The sequence below is a fragment of the Palaemon carinicauda genome, chromosome 29, assembly GCF_036898095.1.
Source record: "Palaemon carinicauda isolate YSFRI2023 chromosome 29, ASM3689809v2, whole genome shotgun sequence".
Classification (NCBI taxonomy): domain Eukaryota; kingdom Metazoa; phylum Arthropoda; class Malacostraca; order Decapoda; family Palaemonidae; genus Palaemon; species Palaemon carinicauda.
This window is the reverse complement of record NC_090753.1, coordinates 13036354-13048853: the sequence shown is the minus strand read 5'-3', so window position 1 is coordinate 13048853 and position 12500 is coordinate 13036354. Positions and strand designations below refer to the sequence as shown.

General features: G+C 39.9%; 1 protein-coding gene and 1 pseudogene across 1 annotated transcript in view; one reads left to right on the top strand and one right to left on the bottom strand.

Moving 5' to 3' along the window:
- Nucleotides 1-1720, top strand: part of LOC137622414 (uncharacterized) — a 17167-nt gene extending 15447 nt beyond the window's left edge. The window contains exon 3 of the mRNA XM_068353025.1: nucleotides 1610-1720. Coding sequence (XP_068209126.1) covers nucleotides 1610-1720 — 111 coding nt within the window. The remainder of the gene's footprint in view (nucleotides 1-1609) is intronic.
- Nucleotides 1717-6283, bottom strand: LOC137622413 (uncharacterized; annotated as a pseudogene).
- Nucleotides 6284-12500: the final 6217 nt, after the last annotated feature.

Sequence of the window (12500 nt, the reverse complement as noted above, 5' to 3'; positions counted from 1 at the left end):
TATTTTAGGACCATGATTTTTTCTCTAGGGGAGACAGCATATACTAGAAGCAGTCAGACTTGTATTTTCTGCATTTTTCCTCACGATAAAGAAACCGTACAAGTGAATCCTATTCAAGGAATATTGCAGATCAGAAACAAGTTTGACCTGTTTGCTCTGTTGAGTCCATCTTGTAGATTATTCCCATGAGATCTGTCTATTTTTCAATGTTTTGTAATTCAGGTGGCAGCCAAACTCAAGCCATCTTTTGTTCCACTATTCGAGTACAATATTTTTTTTCTCCAAGGGACACAGCACACTAAGAGTAGTCAGGTAGTTTGTTTTGCAATTGTTCATCTGATAAAGATACAGTAAAAGCGAATATTCATCAAGGAACATTGCAGACCAGAATAAGTTTGACCTGTTTTCTCTGTTGAGTCCATCATGTAGATTATTCCCATGAGATCTAGATGGCTGGAATCTACATGGCATATTTTTTCTCTCTCAATGGCTGGTAATTCAGGTGGTTTCCAAACTCAACCCATCTTCTATTCCGCTATTCCACTACCATGAATTCTTCTCCTAAAGACACAGCATACTAGAAGTAGTCAGGCTAGGTTGTTCTGTTTTTTTCCACCTGATAAAGAAAAGGTACAAATGAATCTTTATGAAGTAACACTGCAGACCAGAATAAGTTTAACCTCTTCAGTCTGCTGACTCCATCTTGTAGTTTATTCCCTTGAGATCTGGAGGGCTAAGATCCACTTGACATATCCTGGGTATCTCTCAATGGCTGGTAATTCAGGTGGCTTCCAAACTCAAGCCATCTTTTCTTCCACTATTCCAGTATCATGAATTTTTCTCCAAGAGACACAGCATACTAGAAGTAGTCAGACTTGTTTGCACTGTACTTGTCCATCTGCTAAAGAAACAGTACAAGTGAATCTGTTTAAGGAGACCAAAACGAGTTTGACCTATTCCTTCTGCTGACTCCATCTTGTAGACTATTCTCTTGAGATGATACAGTCCATCCACCTTCGCTTTGATCTTCCTCTCCTTCTCCTTCCCTGTAGCTCCATTTCCATCCCTTTCCTCCCAATGTACTGTTCATCTCTTCTCATGATATGACCTTACCACCTCAGTCTATTTTTTTGGATCTTATCTGATAATTTTCTAACTCCTATGGTACCCCTAACTACCTCATCCCATATCTTATCTCTTCTTGTCACCCCACACATCCATCTCAATATTCTCATTTATGCCATATCCAGCTTCTTCTCTTCTGTCTTCTTTATTGCCCACGTCTCCGCTCCATACATCATCGCCGGTCTCACAACTGTCCTAGTCACTTTACCTTTCAACTTAACCCTTATTTTTCCATCGCATAGTACTCCACAACTTTTTTTTCCAAATTTTTAAATCCTGCTTGTATTCTGTGGTTTATTTCTGCCCCCAGATCACCATCCTTTGCAACTATTGATCCTAAATACTTGAAATTTTCAACTCTTTTCAATCTTTCTCCTTGTAAACTAACTTCCTCATTCTCCCCATTTTTCAATCTCAAATAATTTGTCTTTTTCCTGGAGATCTTCAATCCTCTATTTCCCATTTCTCTTCTCCACTCCTCCAGTTTCTCTTCTACTACCTCTCACCTAGTGCTACAGAGTATAACTTCTTCTTTGTCTGCATCATTTCCCACTTTTATGTGGGGTCGATGTTTCTGACCAGCTTTGTCTATTAACCTCTGTCCCACACTTCATCACCGGTTAATCCCTCTGATCGAAGGTCATCCTTGATACAGTCCATCCACCTTCACTTTGGTCTTCCTCTCCTTCTCGTTCCCTGTACCTCCATCTCCATCAATCTCCTCGCAATATACTGTTCATCTCTTCTCATGACATGACAATACCACCACAGTCTAATTTCTTGGATTTTATCTGATAGTTCTCTAACTCCTGTGGTACCTCTAATTACCTCATTCCGTATATTATCTCCTCTTGTCACCCCACACATCCATCTTAACATTCTCATCTCTGCCTCATCCAGTTTCTTCTCTTATGTCTTCTTTACTGCCCATATCTCAGCTTCATACATCATTGCCAGTTTCACAACTGTTCTGTGTACTTTACCTTTCAACTTAACCCCTATTTTCCTGTCAAATAATACTCCATGCACTTTTTTTCCAATTCTTGCATCCCGCTTGTATTTTGAGGTTTATTATTACCTCCAGATCACTATCCTCTGCAACCGTTGATCCTAAATACTTGAAATTTTCAACTCTTTTAAATATCTCACTTATAAACTAACTTCCCATTCTCCTAATTATTCAATCTCAAATACTCTGTCTTTTTCCTGGTGATCTTCAATCCTATATTTTCCATTTCTCTTCTCGACTCCTCTAATTTCTCTTCGACTACCTCTCGCCTAGTGCTACACAGTATAACACCATCAGCAAAAAACATACACCAAGGAAACAGATCTCTAATACCTTGTGTTACTACATCCTAGACCAGATCAAATAGTTACAGGCTTAATGCAGACTCCTATTATAGTCCCACATTTACTGGGAAACTTTCTGTTAGGTCTATACTGCTCTTAACATTTGCTTCTGCCCTCTCATACATATCTTTGGTTATTATTACGTATTTCTCAGGGACTCCATTTTCTCTCATAAATCTCCACCGCTCCTGATGTGATACAGATGAAATAAAGACCATATGTTTTCCTTTCTGTTTCTCCCGATGTTTTTCTATCATCTGCCTCAAAGCAAATATTGCTTTTACAGTCCCTCTTCCAGCATGAATCCAAATATTACCTCACCAATTGTTGTTTCATCTCTGAGTCTATTCTCAATTATCTTTTCCCATATTTGCATAGTATGGCTTATCAACATTATACCTCTGTAGTTGCCACATTCCTGGATGTCTCCCTTGCCCTTATAGATGTGAATGATTAGGCTTCTTCTCCATTCCTCTGGCATATTTTCATGATTGAAGATCTTCTGCGTAAGGTAGCACAAGATATCAATGCCTTCCTCACCAAGACTTTTCCATACCTCTACTGGTATATTACCCGTTCCTGCAGCTTTACTATTTTCATCTTCTTTACTGCTTTTTCTACTTCTCTTCTAGTCACCCGTATGATAACTGCCTCGTTTGGGAGTCCATCTTCAAATACTCTTCTAGGGTTTTCCTCATTCAATTGTCCTTCAAATTAAGTTTCCCACCTTCTTTTAATTTTATTCTCTTCCGCTAGAACTATACCATTGCTCTCTTTAATTTGCCTTATCTATGTCAGGTCTTTAGATGAAGCATCGAGGGCCTTAACAATTAATATTATTTTCTTCTCTCCTTCGGGTGTTTCCATCCCTTAATAGACTTCATTTAATGTCTCTGCCTTCGCCTTTTTGATACTGCTCTTCTTGCTTCTTTCTTTGTCTTTTTATAGTTTTCTTTATCCTGCTCTTGTCGTGATAGATCAGCCTTCTTCTTGGCTTTTTTCTTGGTTTTTACCCGTTCTTGCTCCTCATCATTCCACCACCACGTTTCTTTACCCCATATATCACCTTGCAATTTCTAACCTCTGTCAGGTGGTCTCTCTTACACAGCAGCTAATCTATCTGGCTCTCCCTGCCACCACTACTGTAAGTAATCAGTCTGTTAATTCTTTTCTCAAAGAAGATGTTGATCATTGCTAGGTCAAAAGCCACTGCAAAATCAATCATTCTTTCTCCCCCATCATTTCTCTCACTCACACCCCAACCTCCATGCACTCTCTCTATCCTTTGTCTGCATCTTTTCCTACATTTATTGGGGGTCGATGTTTATGGCTAGAATTCTCCATCGACCTCTGTCCCACACTTCATCACCGGTTAATCCCTTTGATCGATGGTTATCCTTGATAAAGCCCATCCACCTTCGCTTGGGTGTCCCACTCCTTCTCCCTCCCTGTAACTTCATTTCCACCCATCTCCTCCTATTATACTGTTCATCTCTTCTCATGACATGACCATACCACCTCAGTCTACTTTCTTGGATCTTATCTGATTGTTTTCTAACTCCTGTGGTACCACTAATTACCTCCTTCCGTATCTTATCTCTTCTTGTCACCACATACATCCATCTTAACATTCTTATCTCTGTCATATCAAGTTCCTTCTCTTCTGTCTTTTTTATTGCCAAAGTTTCTGCTCCACAAATCATTGCCGGTTTCACAACTGTCCTGTGTACTTTACCTTTCAACTTAACCCCTATTTTCCTGTCACATAGTACTCCACTCACTTTTTCCAATTCTTGCAACCTGCTTGTATTCCGTGGTTTATGTCTGCCCCCAGATCACCGTCCTCTGCAACTGTTGATCCGAAATACTTGAAATTTTCAACTCTTTTCAATCTCTCACTTGTAAACTAACTTCCCCATTCTCCCCATTTTTCAATCTCACATATTCTGCTTTTTTCCTGATGATCTTCAATCCACTATTTTCTATTTCTCTTCTCCACTCCTCAGTTTCTCTTCTACTACCTCTTGCCTAGTGTAACACAGAATAATATCATCAGCAAAAAACATACACCAAGTAAACAGATCTCTAATACCTTGTGTTACTACATCCTTGACCAGATCAAATAAGTAAGGGCTCAATGCAGACCACTGATGTATCCCACATTTACTGGGAAACTTTCTGTTAGGTCTATACTGCTCTTAACATTTGCTTCTGCCCTCTCATACATATCTTTGGTTATTATTACGTATTTCTCAGGGACTCCATTTTCTCTCATACATCTCCACCGCTCCTGACGTGATACAGACACAATAAAGACCATATGTTTTCCTTTGTGTTTCTCCCGATGTTTTTCTATCATATGCCTCAAAGCTAATATTGCTTCTACAGTCCCTCTTCCAGCATGAATCCAAATAGTTCCTCACCAATTGTTGTTTCATCTCTGAGTCTCTTCTCAATTATCTTTTCCCATATTTGCATAGTATTTGCTTATCAACATTATACCTCTGTAGTTGCCACATTCCTGGATGTCTCCCTTGCCCTTATAGATGTGAATGATTAGGCTTCTTCTCCATTCCTCTGGCATCTTTTCCTTATTGAAGATCTTCTGCGTCAGGTCCCACAAGATATCAATGTCTTCCTCTCCAAGACTTTTCCATACCTCTACTGGTATATTATCCGTTCCTGCAGCTTTACTATTTTCATCTTCTTTACTGCTTTTTCTACTTCTCTTCTAGTCACCCGTATGGTAACTGCCTCGTTTGGGAGTCCATCTTCAAATACCCTTCTAGGGTTTTCCTCATTCAATTGTCCTTCAAAATAAGTTTCCCACCTTCTTTTAATTTTATTCTCTTCCGCTAGAACTATACCATTGCTCTCTTTAATTTGCCTTATCTGTGTCAGGTCTTTAGATGAAGCATCTCGGGTCTTAGCAATTCATAATATTTTCTTCTCTCCTTCGGGTGTTTACATCTCTTAATAGACTTCATTTAATGTCTCTGCCTTCGCCTTTATGCTACTGCTCTTCTTGGTTTTTTCTTTGCCTTTTTATAGTTTTCTTTTTACTGCTCTTGTCCTGATAGATCAGCCTTCTTCTTGGCTTTTTTCTTGGTTTTTACCCGTTCTTGCCCCGCATCATTCCACCACCATGTTTCTTTACCCCATATATCACCTTGCAATTTCTAACCTCTGTCAGGTGGTCTCTCTTACACAGCAGCTAATCTATCTGGCTCTCCCTGCCACCACTACTGTAAGTAATCAGTCTGTTAATTCTTTTCTCAAAGAAGGAGTTGATCATTGCTAGGTCAAAAGCCACTGCAAAATCAATCACTCTTTCTCCCCCATCATTTTTCTCACCCACACCCCAACCTCCATGCACTCTCTCTATCCTTTGTCTGCATCTTTTCCTACCTTTATTGGGGGTCGATTTTTTGACTAGCGTTCTTCATCTACCTCTGTCCCACACTTCATCACCGGTTAATCCCTTTGATCGATGGTTATCCTTGATACAGCCCATCCACCTTCGCTTGGGTCTCCCTCTCCTTCTCCTTCCCTGTACCTTCATTTCCATCCATCTCCTCCTATTATACTGTTCATCTCTTCTCATGACATGACCATACCACCTCAGTCTACTTTCTTGGAACTTATCTGATTGTTTTCTAACTCCTTTGGTACCCCTAATTACCTCATTCCGTATCTTATCTCTTCTTGTCACCCCATACATCCATCTTAACATTCTTATCTCTGCCATATCAAGTTCCTTCTCTTCTGTCCTTTTTATTGCCAACGTTTCTGCTCCATAAATCATTGCCGGTTTCACAACTGTCCTGTGTACTTTACCTTTCAACTTAACCCCTATTTTCCTGTCACATAGTACTCCACTCACTTTTTCAGATTCTTGCAACCTGCTTGTATTCTGTGGTTTATTTCTGCCCCCCAGATAACCGTCCTCTGCAACTGTTGATCCGAAATACTTGAAATTTTCAACTCTTTTCAATCTCTCACTTGTAAACTAACTTCCCCATTTTTCAATCTCACATATTCTGTCTTTTTCCTGATGATCTTCAATCCTCTTTTATCCATTTCTCTTCTCCACACCTCCAGTTTCTCTTCTACTACCTCTCGCCTAGTGTAACACAGTATAATATCATCAGCAAAAAACATACACCAAGGCAACAGATCTCTAATACCTTGTGTTACTACATCCATGACCAGATCAAATAAGTAAGGGCTCAATGCAGACCACTGATGTATCCCACATTTACTGGGAAACTTTCTGTTAGGCCTATACTGCTCCTAGAATTTGCTTCTGACCTCTCATACATATCTTGGGTGATTCTTACGTATTTCTGAAGGACTCCCTTTTTTTTCATACATCTCCACAGCTCCTCACTTGCTACAGAGGCAATAAAGACCACATGTTTTTCTTTTTGTCTCTTCCGATGTTTTTTTTATCATCCGTCTTAAATCAAATATTGCTTCTTCAGTCCCTTTTCCAGGCATGAATCCAAATTGTTCCTCACTAATTGTTGCTTGATCTTTGAGTCTCTTATCAATGATCTTCTCCCATATTTTCATAGAATGGTTTATCAACTTTATACCTCTGTAGTTGCCACATTCCTGAATGTTTCCCTTCCCAATATAGATGAGAATGATTAGACTTCTCCATTTCTCTGGCATCTTTTCCTGATTGAAGATATTTTGCGTTAGGTCCCACAAGATATCTATGCCTTCCTCTCCAAGACTCTTCCATACATCTACTGGTATATTATCCGTTCCAGCAGCTTTACTATTTTTCATTTTCTTTACTGCTTGTTCTACTTCTCTTCTAGTCACTCCTATGGTAACTGCCTTGTTTGGGAGTCCATCCTCAAATACTGTTCTTGGGTTCTCTTCATTCAATAGTCCTTCAAAATAAGTTTCCCACCTTCTTTTAATTTTATTCTCTTCCGCTAGAACTATACCATTGCTCTCTTTAATTTGCCTTATCTCTGTCAGGTCTTTAGATGAAGCATCTCGGGCCTTAGCAATTCATAATATTTTCTTATCTCTTTCGGGGTTTTCCATCTCTTAATAGACTTCATTTAATGTCTCTGCCTTTGCCTTTTTGCTACTGCTCTTCTTGCTTCTCTCTTTGCCTGTTTATAGATTTTTTTTTCATCCTGCTCTTGTCCTGATAGATCTGCCTTCTTCTTGGCTTCTTTCTTGGTTTTTACCCGTTCTTGCACCTCATCATTCCACCACCGTGATTCTTTATCATTTGAGGGTCTTCTTCCTGATGACCTTCCAAGTACTTCCTCACCGATCCTTATAATTTATTTAGTATTTTCGGGCCACCATTTTGTACATCCTCGTGTAACCTTACTACTCCTAGCACTCTTTCCTTAAACAAGACTATGAGTTCTTCCTCTTTCACTTTCCACCACTTAATCTTTTGGTCCATTTTCGTATTTTTACTTCTCCTACAATTCCTTAGTCTGCAATCAATTGTCACTATCCTGTGTGGCGCTGCTACACTTTCCTTATTTATCACATTACAATTTCAAACCTCCGTCAGATGGTCTCTCTTACACAGCAGCACATCTATCTGGTTCTCCCTGCCACCGCTACTACTGTAAGTAATCAATCTGTTAATCTTTTCCTCAAAAAAGGTGTTGATCATTGCTAGTTCAAAAGCCACTGCAAAATCAAACACTCCTTCTCCCCATCATTTCTCTCACCCACACTCCAACCTCCATGCACTCTCTCTATCCTTCCCCTACTAATTCTCAAGTGGCCATTCAGATCTTCTTCTATAATTACCATTTCCCTTGCAGGAATTATTCCAAGCTCCTGGTTCATCTCCTCCCAGAATGTATCCTTCTCCTCCTCTTTACATCCAGTTTGCGGGGCATAGGCACACACCACATTGACTATTGTTTCTCCTAATACCAGCTATAAACTCATAATTCTTAAATTTTTCCTATTCATCCCAATCAAACTATCCTTCAAATCTTTCTATAATATTATTCCTACACAAATCCTTCCTCCACTGTAATAAAATTTACATCATTCATCTAGTTCTCTTGTCTTATTTCCCTTCCACCTGGTATCCTGCACACACAGCACTCCAATCTTCATTCTCTCCATGATGTTAACCAGCTATTGCCCTTTTCCAGTCATTGTCCCCACATTCAGATTTGTTACTCTCATCATATCCTCAGATATTTGCCTCTATGCTTGCCTCTTTAACCCATGACTGGGTAGCCCTTGCCAATTTTTCGGAGGGATCAGGCGAGGTCACAACGCGTCGCCTATGGGGAATGCCCCAGCATTAATTTTTTTCACAATTTTCACTGGCCATATTGGTTTTGGCTAATTTTTCATGGCCGGGTGACTTTCCTACCGCCAACCCTCCCCATTTAGCCGGGCTTGGGACTGGCACCAAGGAGACTGATCTCTAATACCATGGGTTACTACATCCTTGACCTGATCAAATAGGTAAGAACTCAATGCACACCCCTGATGTAGTTCCACATTTATTGAGAAACCTTCTGTTAGACCTAAACTGCTCTAAACATTTGCTTCTGACCTCTCATATATATTTTGGGTGATTCTTACGTATTTCTCAGGGGCTACCTTTTCTCTCATGCATCTCCACATTTCCTGACGTGGTGCTAGATCGTATGCTTTCTCCAGGTCAATAAAGACCATATGTAATCCCTTCTGTTTCTCCCGTTGTTTTTCTATCATCTGCCTCAAAGCAAATATTGCATCTTCAGTCCCCCTTCCAGTCATGAATCCAAATTGTTCCCATCCAATTGTTGTTTCATCTCTGAGTCTCTTCTCAATGATCTTCTCCCATATTTTCAGAGTATGGTTTATCAACGTTATGCGCTGTAGTTGCCACATTCCTGAATGTCTCCCTTCCCGTTTTAGGTGGTGATGATTAGGCTTCCTCTCCATTCCTCTGGTAACTTTTCTCATGGCCGGATGCCTTTCCTGCAGTCAACACTCCCCATTTGCCCTAGCTTGGGACTAGCACCAAGTTGAGGATGGCCTGCCTCCCTCAGAGGCTGGGTTATTATTCCTTTGAGATCTGGAAGGCTGAAATTCACTTTGCATATTTTGTCTCTCTCCCAATGGTTGGTAATTCAGGTGGATTCCAATCAAAAGCCATCTTCTGTTCCAATCTTCCTGTTCCACATTTCCAGTACCATGAGTTCTTTTCCAAGGGTCACAGCATACCCAAAGTAGTCAGACTTCTCTGATCTGCATTTGTCTACCTGATAAAGGAACAGTACAAGTGAATCTTTTTCAAGGAACATTGCAGACCAGAACCAGTTTGACCTGTTTCCTCTGCTGACTCCATATTGTAGATTATTACCTTGATATCTGGAATGCTGGAATCCACTTGGCATATCCTGTCTATCTCTCGATGGCTGGTAATTCAGTTGGCTGCTAATCTCAAGCAATATTTTTTCCAATCTTCCTGTTCAACTATTCCAGTTCTAAGAATTCTTCTCCAAGGGACACGGCATACCAGAAGTAGTATGACTTGTTTGGTCTGCATTTATCCCCTGATAAAGAAACATTACAGGTAGTCTTTATCAGGGAACATTGCAGACCAGAACCAGTTTGACCTGTTCCCTCTGCTGACTGCATATTGTAGATTGTTAACTTGAGATTTGGAATGCTGGAATCCAATCGCCATATCCTGTGTATCTCTCAATAGCTGGTAATTCAGGTGGCTGCCAATCTCAAGCTATTTTTTGCACCAATCTTCCTGTTCCACCATTCCAGTACTATGAATTCTTCTCCAAGGAACACAGCATACTAGAAGTAGTCAGACTTGCTTGTTCTTTATCTGTCCACCTGATAAAGAAACAGTATAAGTGAATCTTTATCAAGGAACATTGTAGACCAGAACCAGTTTGATCTGTTCCCACTGCTGACTCCATATTGTAGATTATTACTTTGAGATCTGGAAGGCTGGAATCCACTTGGCAAATAATGGGTATCTCTCAATGTCTTATAATTCATAGGCGCTGCTAATCTCAAGAAATATTCTGTTCCACTATTCCAGTACAATTAATTCTTCTCCAAGGGACACAGCATACTAGAAGTAGTCAGACTTGCTTGTTCTGTATATGTCCACCTGATAAAGAAACAGTACAAATGAATCTTTATCAAAGAACATCGCACATCAGAACCAGTTTTACCTGTTCCCTCTACAGACTCTATATTTTAGATTATTACCTTAAGATCTGGAAAGCTGGAATCCACTTGGTATATCTGGTCAATGGCTGGTAATTCAGGTGGCTGAAGATCTCAAGCCATTTGCTGTTCCAATCTTCTTGTTACACTATTCCAGTACTTCTTGTCCACCTGATAAAGAAATAGTTCAAGAGAATATTTATCAAGGAACATTGTAGACCAGAACCAGTTTGACCTGTCCCATCTGCTGACTCCATATTTTTAGATCATTACCTTGAGATTTGGAAGGCTGGAATCCACTTGGTATATCTTGTCTATCTCTCAATGGCTGGTAATTCAGGTGGATGCCAATCTCAACACATTCTCTGTTCAAATCTTCCTTTTCCACTATCCCAGAACTATGAATTCTTCTCCAAGTGACACAACATACTAGAATGAGTCAGACTTTCTTGTTCCGTATATGACCACCTGATCAAGAAATCGTACAGTTGAATCTTTATCAAGGAACATTGCAAACCAGAACTAGTTTGACCTGTTCCTTCTACTGAGTCCATATTTTAGATTGTTCCCGTGAGATCTGGAATGCTGGAATCAACTTGCCATATCCTGTCTATCTCTTAATGGCTGGTAATTCAGGTGGCTGCCAATATCAAGCCATTTTTTGTTCCAATCTTCTTGTTCCGCTATTCCAGTACCATTAATTCTTCTCCAAGGGACACGGCATAGTAGAATTAATCAGACTTGATTGTTCTGTATTCATCCCCTGATAAAGAATCAGTACAGTTTAATCTTTATCAAGAAACATTGCAGACCAGAACCAGCTTGACATGTTCCCTCAGCTGACTCTATATTGATGATTATTCCCTTGAGATCTTGAATGCTGGAATCCACTTGATATATCATGTCTATCTCCCAACGTCTGATGATCCGGGCGGATGCCAACTTCAAGCCATCTGTTCCAATCTTCCTGTTCCACTTTTCCAGTACCATGAGTTCTTTTCCAAGGGACACAGCATACTAAAAACAGTCAGACTTCTTTGTTTTGCCTTTATCCACCAAATAAAGGAACAGTAAAAGTGAATCTTTTTCAAAGAACATTACAGACCAAAACCAGTTTGACCTGTTCCCTCTGCTGACTTCATATTGTAGATTATCACCTCTATATCTGGAAAGCTGGAATCAACTTTGGATATCCTGTCTATCTCTCGATGGCTGGTAATTGAGGTGGCTGTTAATCCCAAGTAATTTTTTTTTGTTCCAATCTTCCTGTTCCAATATTCCAGTTCCATGAATTCTTCTCCAAGGGACACCGCATACTAGAAGTAGTATGACTTATTTGTTCTGCAATTATCCCCTGATAAAGAAATAGTACAGGTAATCTTTATCAAGGAACATTGCAGACCAGATCCAGTTTGACGTGCTCCCTCTGCTGACTCATTATTGTATATTATTACCATGAGATCTGGAATGCTGAAATCCAATTGGCATATCCTGTGTATCTCACAATGGCTGGTAATTCTGTAGGTTGCTAATATCAAGCTATTTTCTGCTCTAACCATCCTGTTCCTCCATTCCAGTACCATGAATTCTTCTCCAAAGGACACAGCATACTAGAAGTAGTCATACTTGCTTGTTCTGTATCTGACCACCTAATAAAGAAACAGTACAAGGGAATCTTTATCAATGAACATTGTAGACCTGAACCAGTTTGACCTGTTCCCTCTGAAGACTCTATATTGTAGATAATTACCTTGAGATCTGGAAGGCTGGAATCCAATTGGCATATCCTGTCTATCTCTCAGTGTCTGGTAATTCATAGTCACTGCCAA